Source organism: Equus asinus, chromosome 10, assembly GCF_041296235.1.
Source record: "Equus asinus isolate D_3611 breed Donkey chromosome 10, EquAss-T2T_v2, whole genome shotgun sequence".
NCBI classification, from domain to species: domain Eukaryota; kingdom Metazoa; phylum Chordata; class Mammalia; order Perissodactyla; family Equidae; genus Equus; species Equus asinus.
Genome location: NC_091799.1, coordinates 63089204 through 63103348, shown reverse-complemented (window position 1 = coordinate 63103348; position 14145 = coordinate 63089204). Strand labels below are relative to the sequence as shown.

Here is a 14145-nt window from a genome sequence, read left to right as displayed (position 1 = left end):
ATGTCAAGTTATGGAAGAATTTCTATTTTGGACATATTGCTCTCATGATGGTTCTCAAATTTTATTTTTATTGTTATAACTTTAAAATCTTTCATCTTAAAATTTCTCTTAATAATTACTAATATTCCCCATCTTTGATTTAGACCATCTAGTGTAGACTGTCTAGTCTAAGACAGTGGCTATTACAATTTGAGTTAATTAAAATTAAATAAAATTTAAGATTTAGTTCCTCAGCCGCACTACCACATTTGAAATGTTCAGTAGCCATATATGGCTAGTGGCTACCATATTGCATAGCACAGATTAGAACATTTGCATCATAGAGTGTTCTGTTGGATAGTGCTGCTTTAGCCTCATGATGTCTTTACTCCAAACTTTGTTAATCTTGTTTCTTATTTCTTTTTTCTACTTTCCTTTTCATACTCTACTAAAATTTTTGAGTCTACCATTTTTGGTAAATGAGATAAGATCTTCAATACCTAGCCACAGTACAGAAAGTTATAGGCAGAGTTTTGCTGACACATATTTTGAACTATAATTGTTGCCATTTCCACTCCTAAATTTTCTGATGCTTCGTCATTTTCATCACTGAATATTGTCAGGTCTCTTCTTATGCCTTATATTTGACCAATACAACATATGTATTCAGAAAGTAGACTAATCTTTCAGTATCTAAGAGTCTCACATGTTAAAATCTGGTTACTCTTCATCATTTTTTATCCAGGCAAAGAAAACTTAAAATTGTGCTTCCATTAGCATCTCTAGAAGAATACAGGGGTTGCTTCTAGGAGAACTAGATAGCTGGGCATGTGAGAGGGGGAATAACACTTTTTAACTCTAAATCTTTTTGAATCATTCAGATTTGATGCCATTTGCCTATATTTCTTACTTTAAAAAAGTAATTTTTTCTAGCCCATTAAATTCAGGATGACAACAATAATTTTGCCTTAGTATTTAACTAAAAGACTAGTGCCTTTCTGTCTAATAGATAGTCCTACCAAGAGTGTAAAAATAGAATAAGTGTGGGTGAAATGGGTGACTGGGGTCAAAAGGTGCAAATTTCCAGCTATAAAATAAATAAGTCCTGGGGATGTAATGTACAGCAAGGTGACTATAGTTAATAATTCTGTATTGTGTATTTGAAAGTCACTAAGAAAGTAGATCTTAAAAGTCCTTATCACAAGGAAAACAAGAAAAAAATTTTTGTAACTATGGTGATGGATGTTAACTAGACTTATTGTGGTGATCATTTCACAGTGGATACAAATATAAAATCATTATGTTGTACACCTGAAACTAATATGATGTTATGTGTCAATTATACCTCAATTAAAAAATACATTTATGGGGCCAGCCCGGTAGCGCAGCAGTTAAGTGTGCACATTCTGCTTCAGCGGCCAAGGGTTTGCCGGTTCAGATCCCAGGTGCAGACATGGCACCACTTGGCAAGCCGTGCTGTGGTAGGCATCCCACACGTAAAGTAGAGGAAGATGGGCATGGATGTTAGCTCAGTGCCAGTCTTCCTCAGCGAAAAGAGGAGGATTGGCAGCAGATGTTAGCTCAGGGCTAATCTTCCTCAAAAAAAATTTTTTTTTCAAAAAAATAGAATGAAATCTACATTTTAAACTATAATGACAAAGCAAAGGTTTACTTAAAGAATTGGAGATTCCCAGACCTTCAGATTAAAGTAATTAGACCTATCCCCCCAAATGAAAGATATGCTTGTTGCAGAGGGTTGGCCAAGATGGTGACGTAGGAGGCTTCTGAACAGCCCTTCTCCCATGGACACACCAAATACACAGTTACACTCAGACCAATGTCTCTGCAAGAAGTCCAGAAAATAGATGAGTGACTCCTACATGTAGGGTGAGTGAAAAAAATACCCACATCCAAACAGGTTGGAAAGGCTGAGACACACTCTCACCATAAACCCCACCACCATCACAGTGCCGTACAATGGGGAGGGAACTATCAATTCCCAGCTTCTCCCTGAAGAGCGAAGGATTTGGACCCCACATTTAGCACCCCAACTTTTAAGACTCCCACCCAAGGGATGGACCCCAAAACACATAGGTCCGAAAGCTAATGGGGTCGCATCCAAGAGACCCACAAGACTGTAGAAAATAAATAAGCAGCTGTTAACAGGCATTAGGGCTCGCCAAAGCTATGCCTCTGGGGCTCAGTACAGAGAGAGAAGGCAGAAACAGCTGTTTCTCAGTCTTCTCTGAAAGGGGACATTCTGCATACATTGAAAGCTGTTGCCTAAGGGTGAGGCTTCTAATTTAGCTCACATGTAGGGCCTGGCTGGGATCTACCCTGAAGACCAGGGAAACCAGCAGACGCTTCCCTACATTCTTCCTTTAGCCCACTCCACGTCACCAGTTTCTCCCTGCAAGGAGCTTGTACATGTCTGGCACCCCACCTTTTGCAGTTGCTGCCTCAGGGAAAGGTCCCTGGATCACTTGGCTCTCATAGCCAATAGGGCTTGTGTTCATGAGTCCACAGACTGTAGAAAACAAAGAAGTTCTTAATGGGCACAGGAGTACCCTCCCGCACCCCCTACCCCCATGGATGTATACTTAGGCCCAGCACAGGGGAAACAGGCAAAATCGCCTATCTCCCAATTTCTCCCTGGAAGGGGCTTAACTGCAAACGTTCCAAGCTACTGCCTGAGGGTCTGACTTCCAATCGGCTTGTATCTAGGTGCTGAATGCAGCACTCCCCTTTGTGACCTGAAGGATCTTGACACATCCTTAACTATTGGGAGCCACTAAGAACAAAGAAAGTGGCTTGGACAATCACAAAGGTTTGAGAGACAAGCAGGAGCTCAGCCTGGGCTGATTAATGAGGTTCATCTCCCACACAAGATCACTGTGTCAAGACTGGGAGAGGACTGTTTTATCTAATAGGCAGAAACTCACATAGAGAGTCAAGGTAAATGAAGAAACAGAGGAATATGTTCCAAACAAAAGAACAAGGTAAATGACCAGAAACAGATCTTAATGAATGGAGATAAGTGATTTACCTGGTAGTTGAAAATAATAGTCATAAGGATTCCCTGTTGGAGCTTTTTTATAAAAATAAACTTTAATTCCTTTCAGCCCTAAAAAAAATGCTCACTGAGGTTAAGAGCGATGTATGAACAAAATGAGAATTTCAACAAAGACTATAAAATTTCTGTTTATATAGACAACATAAAAAAGTAACAAATAGAAATCATAGAGCTGAAGAGTACAGTAATTGAACTGAAAAACTCAATAGAGGGGTTCAACACCAAACTAGATCAAGTGGAAGAAAGGATCAGTGAACTCAAAGATAGGGCAGTGGAATTCATCCAGTCAGAGGAGCAAAAAAAAAAGAATGAAAAAAAGTGAAGAGAGTTTGAGGGATTTATGGGACACCATCAAGAAGATGATTGTACGCAATACAGGGATCCCATAAGGAGAAGAGAGCAAGGGACAGAAGGCTTGTTCAAAGAAATAATGGTTGAAAACTTCCCCAACTTTGGGAAAGAAACAGATCTAGATCTAGGAAGCCCAGAGAGTTCCAAATAAGAGGAATCCATAGGGATCCACACCAAGACACATTATGATTAAATTGTCAAAAGTAAAAACAAGGGGAGAATCTTAAAGGCAACAAGGGAAAAGCAACTTGTTATATATAAGGGAACCCCCATAGGACTATGAGCAGATTTTTCAGCAGAAACTTTGCAGGCCAGAAGGGAGTGGCATGATATATTCAGAGTACTGAAAGAAAGAAAAAACTGCCAACCAGGAATTTTCTACTCAGCAAAGTTCTCCTTCAGAATTGAAGGAGAGAGAGTTTTCCAAACAGAAGCTGAAGAATTTCATCACCTCTAGACTGACCTTACAAGAAATATTAAAGGGAGTTCTTCAAGCTGGAATGAAAGGATGTTAATTAGTAATAAGAAAACATAAAGTATAAAACTCACTGGTAAAAGTAAATATATAGTTAAATTCAGAATACTTTAATGTTGTAATAGTGGTGGGTAAATCACTTATAGCTCTAGTGTGAAGATTAAAAGACAAAAGTATTAAAAATAACTATAACTACAATAATTTATTAATGGATACGCCATGTAAAAAATGTAAATTGCGATATCAAAAACAAAATGTTGGGGGGATGTATAAAAATGTACAGCTTTTGTATGCATGTGAAATTAACTTGTCAGCTTAAAACAGACTGTTATAAATATGTAAGCATCAAATATAAGATACTTTATGGTAACCACAAAGCAAAAACCTATGGTAGATATACAAAAGAGAAAGAGAAAGGAATCAAAGCATACCACTACAGAAAATCATCAAATCACCAGGAAAGAGAGCAAAAGAAGAACAAAAGAATTATAAGACAACCTGAAAACAATGAACAAAATGGCAGTAGTAAGTCCATAACTATCAATAATTGCTTAAATGTAAATGGATTAAATTCTCCAATCATAAGACATAGAGTGGCAGCCATGTGATATGAACCTCCTTATTACCCAGCAATCGCACTTCTGGGTATATATCCAAAGGAAATGAAACCATTGGATGAGTGGATATATATACACACACACACGATGGAACATTATTCAGCCTTAAAAAGGAAGGAAATCCTGCCATTTGCGACAACAGGGATGAACCTGGAGGGCAGTATGCTAAGTAAAAGAAGTCAGACAGAGAAAGAGAAATAATGTATGGTACCACTTATATGTGGAATCTTTAAAAAAAAAAAAAAAAAGGAATTCAAACTCATAGAAACAGAGAGTAGAATGGTGGTTGCCAGGGGCTGGGTGGTGTTGGAAATAGGGAGACACCAGTAAAAGGGTACAAACTTAGTTATAAGATGAAAAGGGTCTTCGGATCTAATGTATAACTTGGTGACTATAGTGATAACACTGTATTCCATGATTGAAATGTGCTAAGAGAGTAGAATTTAAATGTTCTCAAAAAAAGAAAGTTAAATATTTGAGGTGATGAACGTGTTAATTAATTGATGGGGGGAGACCCTTCACAATGTATATGCATATCAAATCATCATGTTGTACACTTTAAATATCCTACAGTTTTATTTATCAATAAGACCTCGATAATGATGAAATTTTTTTTTAATGGAAATTTTTTACTATTTTTTTTTTTTAAAGATTTTATTTTTTTTTTTTCCTTTTTCTCCCCAGAGCCCCCTGGTACATAGTTGTGTATTCTTCGTTGTGGGTCCTTCTAGTTGTGGCATGTGGGACGCTGCCTCAGCGTGGTTTGATGAGCAGTGCCATGTCCGCGCACAGGATTCGAACCAACGAAACACTGGGCCGCCTGCAGCGGAGCGCGCGAACTTAACCACTGGGCCACGGGGCCAGCCCCAATGATGAAATTTTTTAAAAAAAATTTAACAAATGCAAAGAATCTAACAATAAAAAACCAATTAAATATTTAAAAATAGTTTGTTGCTAGTTGTATATTAACTATGAAAGACATATTTAAAATTTAGAAATGACTAGTTTGATTTGTTATGGGCCAATTCTTCTGCTTTTGGTTACCTAGGTAATCTTAGATAACTTTAAAGCCTGGCTACAATGATAATGAATAACCTATACACGTTATAATATAGCATTACAGATCGATGCATTCTCACTGAGGGGGCCCCAAGTCCTGTGCATCCAGTCAGATCATTAGCTTAGAAATTTGATTTACTAAAAGAACCGTAATACACCAGTCCTAAAGGAAAGATCCATTTCTGAGGGAAGGTATAGAAGTGCTTTTTACATAAATAAATGCCACAAATCTAGGTATTTGCTTAATTTAATTTCTTTTAGCATGTGTTTTTCTTTTATTTGTACTTAAAGTATGAGAAATGTTGGGTTAAAAATTGATTGCTTTTCATCTCTAGTCTATGGTGTTCTTGATATGCATTGATAAATGTTTTCTGAATTGCACAATGGATATAAAGTGAAATGTTAAAGAGGAAAATAAAGTTTTTGTGACAGGTCCTGTCTTCTTTCAAACTATTTCTAGCTTTTCTATAATTATCTATTTTGACAGCCTCTCTTCTTAAGATAGGGAAAAGGTATATTTTAGTGAGGACTAATAAGCATAAGGGTTCAGTAATTGTCTCCCTCACAAAGTTAGTCTAATTGCATTATCTGTGGTCACCAAGTTACACAACAGTTTATCATAAAAACATTTCATTTCATGTGTGTTTGTTGAAAATAACCTCACTAATATGATTTTCTCTTGAATGATTTCCAAATTTTCAACACCAGATGGATATTTTTTGCCAAGAAATCTACATTGCATAGTAATTTAAATGCAATAATTATAAAAGCTATAGGATATTATCATACTAGAGTAATACTTGTTAACAAAATTCATTTGTGTATTGGAAAAATATTTGCATGTAATAAGTCCAATGATATATTCAGTGAAGGTGAATACAATTCATGGATTCACCTAAGAAAACGTCACAGTTGCCTCTCAATTTAAGAAGCAAAAGTATTTATGAGTAAATGATAATAGTAGAATGTAAACACGATTAGCCCACACTATGAAAATAGAACTTGGCTTTTGTTCAACTTAAATTTGTAAATTAAACTTCCGAATCCTAATGTTATAGATCTTCTTGAGAAAAATTCCCAGATAGGAAGTTTCCTAATTCCTGCTACAGTTAAAAGATTTCTTAGTGTAAAAGAAAAGAGACATTTCTAAGAATTACTCTAAAAAAAAGATCCGTATAACCTGAGTATCACAGAGCTTTTTATTGCCAGAATGGAAAGGAACAAACCCTGTTGTCTTTGAAGTGTACTCTTTTATCTAGCAAGTGGCAAAACATGCTATCCTAACCTTCAGTTTGTATGCTTGTTAACTGAAACTGTTCAGGGAATCGACTATCACTGTTTTGGAAGCTTGTGCCTAAATACCTGAAACAAATATCACTTTCCTTTAAATAGGTGATTAATTGCTGTCATAGAGGGGAAAACTAGCAATAGGCCCCAGGAAGGAAGAAACTAAAATTTGTTCACCAGATATTTTGGAGTGCATATTCTATGCTAGATGTTGGAGGTGTGGTGGAAGATATGCAGATGACAGGGGGAACACTGTAGATCTCGTGGAGCTTGTCCTCTAGTGGGACAGACAAACATGCAACGAAGACCAAAAGTGTATCATCACAGACTGGGAAAAGAGCTCTGAAGGGAGGAAGAATAACAGGGGTAGCTTTCTTTAGATGGGACATTAGGGAAGCTGCTCTGTGGAGGTGATATTTAGGCTGAGACCTGAAGGATAAAAAGAAACAAGACGAAGAGTGAGTAACGTGACACCTAAGCAGATACCATAATGAAAAGATTGACAAATTTGACAGCATAAGAAATTTCTACTTTTTTATAAAAACAAAATTCTAGATAAAGTTAAAAGACAAACCAAAGACTAGAGGAAAAAGTTTTAAAATTTAGGACAGATAAAGACTTTTTTCTCTACTGACAAAGTTGTGGGGAAACAGATATTCTCATTCACTGTAGGTGCAGGTATAAGTTGATGTCTACTCTTTAGAGAACAGTTTTCCAAGTATATGGGAAGTTTTTGATGTAGTAATTCCAGTTCTGAAAAGATACCTTAAGAAATGATTGGCAGATGTGTAGAAATCTTATACAAGGATGTTGTTTATATTGTAAAATGTGAAGCATCCTAAACATCCGTCTACAGGGGATTGAGTGAATAAATTGTTACCTCTGTACAATGTAATAGTAGCTACTCTGCAGCCATTAAGAAGGATATTGTGCATCGATATATTGGTACAGAAATATGTCTGGAAAATATTAAGTAAAAGCGATTTATGGTACAGTATGCATAGTACATATCTTATGACTATACATTTGTAAATTAGATTATATTCATCTTGTAAATATATATGTATTATGGGGAAGGTCTATAATGATATACTCTAGACTTTTTAACTGGATATGAAATTATAAGAGATTTACATTTTTGACTTTGTAGATTCAGTATTTGTTTCAAGATGTATTACTTTTGAAGAAAAAAGGAAAGTGATTTTCCCTTTGAGGGAGAAAAAAAGAACATTTGAAAGGAGCTAAAAAAGTTCTGTTTACTCCTTTGCAAATGCTCCAACCCTGTTTCAAGTTTCCTGTGTCTTAGCAAACCCAAAAGGGCAGGCTGATTAGACGACAAGGATATGGCAATGGCAGGCAGTCATCCTACTTACATTCCCTAGCTGTGTTATCTGGTGGTTTATCATTTGTCTCTTCCTACTAGAATTTAAGTCTCATGAGAGCAGGAACTGCGTTTGTTTCCCTGTAATATCTCTAGGATCTAGAACAGTGCCTGGCTCAAAGTAGATGCTCGATAATAATGAATGAGTGTGTAAATGAAAGTGCAAGAAAGTGGCTCCAGCCTGGGTCTCTTGGTGAGTGCCTTAGGAAGCCCCTGTTTCTTCTCCACCCTTGTTTTCCTTTTGCTTTTGTTCTTCCTTCTTAGAGACCATTTTGCTGCCCTCCTCCCAATTCCCATGAGAATTCACCCTACATCATTTCTTCATCTCCCCGTCTCCATTGCTGCTGGGACATCCCTGAGCCTCTCCTTTTCTCCTGGCACCAAACCTAAAGGAAGCCTGATTCCTGGGCTACCACTGATGCCCACTTAAACTTACGCCTGCTTGGTCACCTGATTGCTTGACCTTTAGAACTCACCGTACAACCCTAATTAATATTCTAGCCTTTTCATTTTCTTTTAGGAGAAAAAATGTTACTGCGGTTCCTCTCTTTTATCATCCTTCCTTCCCACACGTCATTTCGCTTGGTTTCATCAGCTGCTGCTCTTCTGGGAATTTGTGCTCCCCTCCCAGTATAATCGCCACAGGCAGTCCTGACCTCCTTGCTGCCACTCGCACTGCCTGAAATGGGTGTTATAGTTATTGCTGGTGGGGTCGTGGCTGTTTCTCTGACTGCTGCACTGCTGCTTGTCCACAGGGCCACCTTCTGCCCCCTACCACTCCCCATCCTTTCCCAAGCCTATCCTCTTATTCCTGCCTTCTCCAGCCCCGTAATAGGAAGGGAAATGCTCGGACTGTCTTGGGAGTAGGGGTAGTGGAGTCCTGAGTTCATTTGAAGTAACTGAGGCTCACTTACCCATCTGCCTTCTCACAGAACTTTTGCGTCTTTTGGGAAACAGCACCAGCAGTCACTCTGAGGTGCCAGCAGCATGTTTTCAAGTTTCAGTCAGTCGTAGACGCTATGGATGATGTATTGTGATTCTATCACATTGTATTTTTTATTGCAAATGTGCTACACTGTGGCTAAATTGCTTAATGTAGGGCCAGCCCGGTGGCGCAGCAGTTAAGTGCACACTTTCTGCTTCTCGGCGGCCCAGGGTTCACCAGGTTGGATCCCGAGTGCGGACATGGCACCACTTGGCACGCCATGCTGTGGTAGGCATCCCACATAGAAAGTAGAGGAAGATGGGCACGAATGTTAGCTCAGAGCCAGTCTTCCTCAGCAAAAAGAGAAGGATTGGCAGCAGTTAGCTCAGGGCTAATCTTCCAAAAAAAAAAATTGCTTAATGTATACTAAGCAGGGAATGTAACCATCATTATAACACTGTTTCTCTGAAAAAAGTGTTTTGGGTCCAAAATAATTGATTTATTATTAAACTTTCTTACCTTAACACTTTCCTAAATTAGGAACTTTGCATTTAGGTGGTGATATATTTTAAGTCAAATACTTACTGGTTGAGAGATGAAAGGTATACAAAGAAAAAGAGAAATAATTTTTTCTTAATTTTCAAAGGAGCATGCTGAGTCATCTTTACCACATTGATTTTAAAAAACTAGTATAAGCTCCCAAGAGTGTAAATAAATTTGTACCTATCTTTTCTTACTTTTCAGGTTATTAAGGCTTTTTCAAGATTATGAGGAGAAGGGCTTTAAATCATTTAGAATCAGAATTTGTATTATGAATAATAGAATATGATTTATCTTTGATTACTAGCTATTTACATTTAGATTTGGATTTAAAGCACAATTGCAAAATACAAAGTTGATCTGCTCATTCAGTAGTGAGTAAAGTGCATGTATAGAGCCAAATCCATTCATTCAACAAATATGTGTTGAGCACTTGCTATGTGGTAGGCATTGTACTAGGCACTGAGTTGGCGGGGAGGAAGGATAAGTAAGGTAGAAAAAGCAGTCAGAAACCCATTCCCTTATACACAGCAAAATATATATGCATTTACCCTCTGCCTTAGCAATCCAGCTTCTGAAAATCACTTAAAATTATCTGGTGAAAATACACAATTGGGCTTATCCACAGGGCTACTTGTAATAGAAACAAATAATAGAAATAGTAAAATCTACACTTAGTGAAAGACTAGAAACAACCCAAACGTCTGTTAGTAAGCCATGGTATGGCCTCACGATGGAGGCTGCCTACTCAGCACGCTCTGCAGCTGGGAAGCAAGTCCTTTCTTGAAGGACTTGTCTGCCATAGGCAAGTTTGGGTTTTGTTCTAAGGACTCTTTAAAGGATTGTTAGTGAGAAGTAGCATGAAAAGTCGGTGGTTGCTGTGTGGACCTTAGCTCGTAGAGGACCAAGGAGACCTAGTAGGAGGCAATTGTAGTTTAGGCAAGAAATGCTGTTGGCACTGGAGATGAAGAGAACTGCACAATTCAAGGCACATTTTGGAAGAAGAATTGGTAAGATTTAATGCTAGATGCATGTAGGACGTGTGGGTAAAATAGTTTTAGCAAATGTACACAGTTGTATAAGGGACACTGATTTAGCTGCGACTGGCTGAAGTGCTGCTTCCCACTGTGAGGACACCCCAGTAGCCTCTTCCTCCTCCCCAGATCCTGCACACTGGTGTGCATATGATATGTGAGAGAGGCTGCTGTGAGAGTATGGTAGTTAAGTTTCAGGGCTGCCAGTTAGCTGGATGGCCCCTCTCTATGCACGTGCCTTGGGGTATTGCCTTGGAGCTTGTCTGTATCTTAGCATGTGAAGAAAGGGAATAGGGTGAGGCCCGGTTGAAACAAGGCACGGCTGGCAGGGGTCCGGGGGAACAGTGTAGTCAGGCAGCACTATACTGAGCCCGGTATGCTGAGAACTGTGCAAGGCAGTGGAAAGAAGAGAGTGGAGGCAGAGCTTCCATTTCAAGTCTAGGCTAATTGTGTGACCCTGCGCTAGTCCTCTGAGTCTCATTGATCTTGGATATATTTAATTTTAAATGTCCATTAGCGATCCAAGTGGAGGCATCAATTAGACAGTTGGATACATGATTCTGGAACTTGGAGAGCAGTCAGGCCTGAAAGTATAAATTTGAGATTCTTTATTATTTAAATACTGACTGGTATTTAAACTCATTATGATTGGAGATGATTACTTAGGCAGAAAATGTTGAAAAAGAGGCCTAGTATTGAGTCATAATATTGAAGCACTTCAGTATTCTGAGGTTTAGCTGAGGAGGAGGAGCTAATAGTTCATTACTAGATACATCTCAGTTTGGTGTGTCTAAAACAGAACTTGTCTTTTTCTCTGTTTCCTACCATGGTTAATGGCATTATCCATCATTGCTCATCAGAAACTTGGGGATTGTCGTGGTCTCCTTCATCTTCACATACTTGCTGGCCAAGACCTTTCTCCTTTTGAATATCTTTACAATTTGTCTTTTCCTCTCCATCTCACTACCGTTGTCTTGGTTCACGTTCTAATGATTTCTCGCTTACATTTCTGTAGTAGCATCCTAACTGATTTCTCTATTCCAGTCTTGCCTCCCTCCAATCCAATTTCTACAGTTGCCAGAGTCTTTTTTTTTTTAATGTTGTATAAACATGTAAGTCTTCTGCTATGGTTGTCAGATTTTGCAAATAAAACTACAAGGCATCTAGTTAAATTTAAGTTTCAAACAAACAATGAATAATTACATTGTTGATTATGTTTTTACATTCAGGTGTGTCTCATGCAATATTTAGGACATACTTATACTAAAAAAGTATTTGTCGTTTATCTGAAATTCAAATTAACTGAGCATTCTACTCTTTTATCTGGAAATCCTACTCTTGCTTCAAAGTCAAAATATTTTGCCATGGCTTTCAGGATAAAATCTGGTGCATTATAAGATTCGGCATGTTCTGACCCCTGTGTGCTTAAAGTATCCTGAATTTGCCGTGCTGCTTTATTCCTCCATACCTGTGAGTGTGTTCTTAGCTCTTCGTAGAATGCCCCTCTCTTCTCAGTCCACTGGTTAATTCCTGTTGTTAAGACTTAGGCATCACCTTTTCTAGAAAGTCATTTCTAAACCCCTGCTTCCCACCCTATAGATAATAATAGGAACACCAGCTTTTCTTCTGCAGTCGCCTAACATTCTTTGCTTAATATTATCACAGAACTTATCACATTGTAATTTAATTAATTTTTTTTACCTGTCTCTCCTCCTTAGACTGTGACTTCCTTGAAGACAGGGTAAAAATTGTGTTTTTAACTCTATCCTTGGCATATTGTGGGCTCTCAATATATGAATAAACCAGTGAATGGGTAAGTGAGAAAACCCGTAAGCATTAGCCACATCATTGGCCATTGGTGCTTACCCACCTCTTCCCTACCTTGACTCCTAGATAAGTCTGTGTTGCAGGAAGCCACCTCCCTTGCCTTGCTCCTCTCTATCCCCAAGAATGCTCCAGAAGTATAGGAGCCAGGTTTTGTTCTCTGTATCCCCAGGGCCTTGAATTGTAGGTGCTCAGTATATATTATTGAATGAAAGAAAGAAAAATGCATGAATGAATGAGTATGATCTTGCAGGGCCACAGGTCCTGTTGTCCCTTGCATCAGGGGACAGTATCCCTGCATCAGGTCCTAGGGAGGGCAACCTGCAGCCACTACATTTTTGATTCCGTTGGGCAGACTCCATAAAGCTGGAGCTGCAGCTTCTCTAACTGTATCTCACCTCTTCTTGCCCAACTCCTCTTCTTCCCTTCCTCAACCTAGAAGAAAAATCTTTTCTCCCTAAAGTGTCTGGCACATGACAGCTCAATAAATGCTAGCAGTCATTCACAGATGGGGCCCCCTCTTTCCTCCAGGGCCCCAGTCTCTCTGCCATTTCTTTCCCACTCTTGGAGCCCAACCCTGGAAAGCCATGGGGACCTGACACTACCTTCTCTCCCAGGGATTGTGGTCTTTCCCCTTCTCACACAAGGGAGCAAGATTTTCTTTGTCTCCCACCAGGGTAATTCAATTAATAGGACTAAAGTCAAGTAACTATAATTTTTTTTATTAATGTTTAACTGCTAAATTTCTTTTTCAGTTAAATAATTGTGTCTTTATGCTCAAAGGTCTTTTTTCATATGTATGGAAGTTCATTTATTTTATTAAAGGAAATACCACCTGCAAAACTGTTAAGGACTTGAGCTCTGCGATTAGTTCATTTTAGTGACATTTTGAGATTTAATAATTAATCTGGCTCAAGTTCAAAGAGAGAAAACTCAATGCCAGAAATTCCTAGCCAGCAAGGGATATAAACAGACCTTACAATTGTCCCGTCAAATAACAAGAACCATTGAGATCAACTTCTTGTAATTAGAAATGTTTTGAAAAAATGCAAGAGAAAAGTTCAAGAAGCATGTCAAAACAACAAAACTCAGTCTACATTTTCATTATTGTAATTGATCAAAGTCTGTTTATAATAGATTTCAATGTGAATAGATTAAATGTGACATTGATTTGGCAGAGGCACTAGTGATTGGCAAGAATACATAGCAGGAACAGCTTCTGCTAAAGCAGAACTTGCCTGGTTGTTGTTTCATTCTAATAGATTTCTTAGCAACCCAGTGCTATCTTACTAACCCAAGCTCTGTCATTTATTTACCCTTTTGGTTTCTACTCCCATCCAGGCAAGATTAAATTCATCTCTGATTACTAATCTAGCAGGCGTTCCCTCATATCTGAACACAGAGTACTTTTTGGTGACCTATGCACCTCCCCTCTTTTCTTCTCTTCTCTCTTTCATATATTGAAAAAAGGTGATCTAATAACTTATTTCATCCAGGCAGTTCAACTTGTAGAACTGGAAAATGTAGTTTAATTAAACAATTTGGCAATATTTTCAAGCTTAGGCATTGCTATTACATTTGCTAGGCCTGAATTGTTTCT

At 38.3% G+C, this 14145-nt stretch overlaps 1 protein-coding gene across 7 annotated transcripts in view; it reads left to right on the top strand.

Moving 5' to 3' along the window:
* Positions 1–14145, top strand: part of NDUFAF2 (NADH:ubiquinone oxidoreductase complex assembly factor 2) — a 149310-nt gene that overhangs the window by 124653 nt on the left and 10512 nt on the right. Inside the window, exon 4 of one of the 7 annotated variants that reach the window (XM_070519625.1) lies at positions 5180–8018. The exons of the other annotated variants lie outside the window; for them this stretch is intronic. Within the exon in view, the coding sequence (XP_070375726.1) occupies positions 5180–5368 (189 nt within the window). The 3' untranslated portion in view covers positions 5369–8018. Of the gene's footprint in view, positions 1–5179; positions 8019–14145 lie in introns of those variants that run through there. 7 annotated transcript variants of the gene reach the window in all.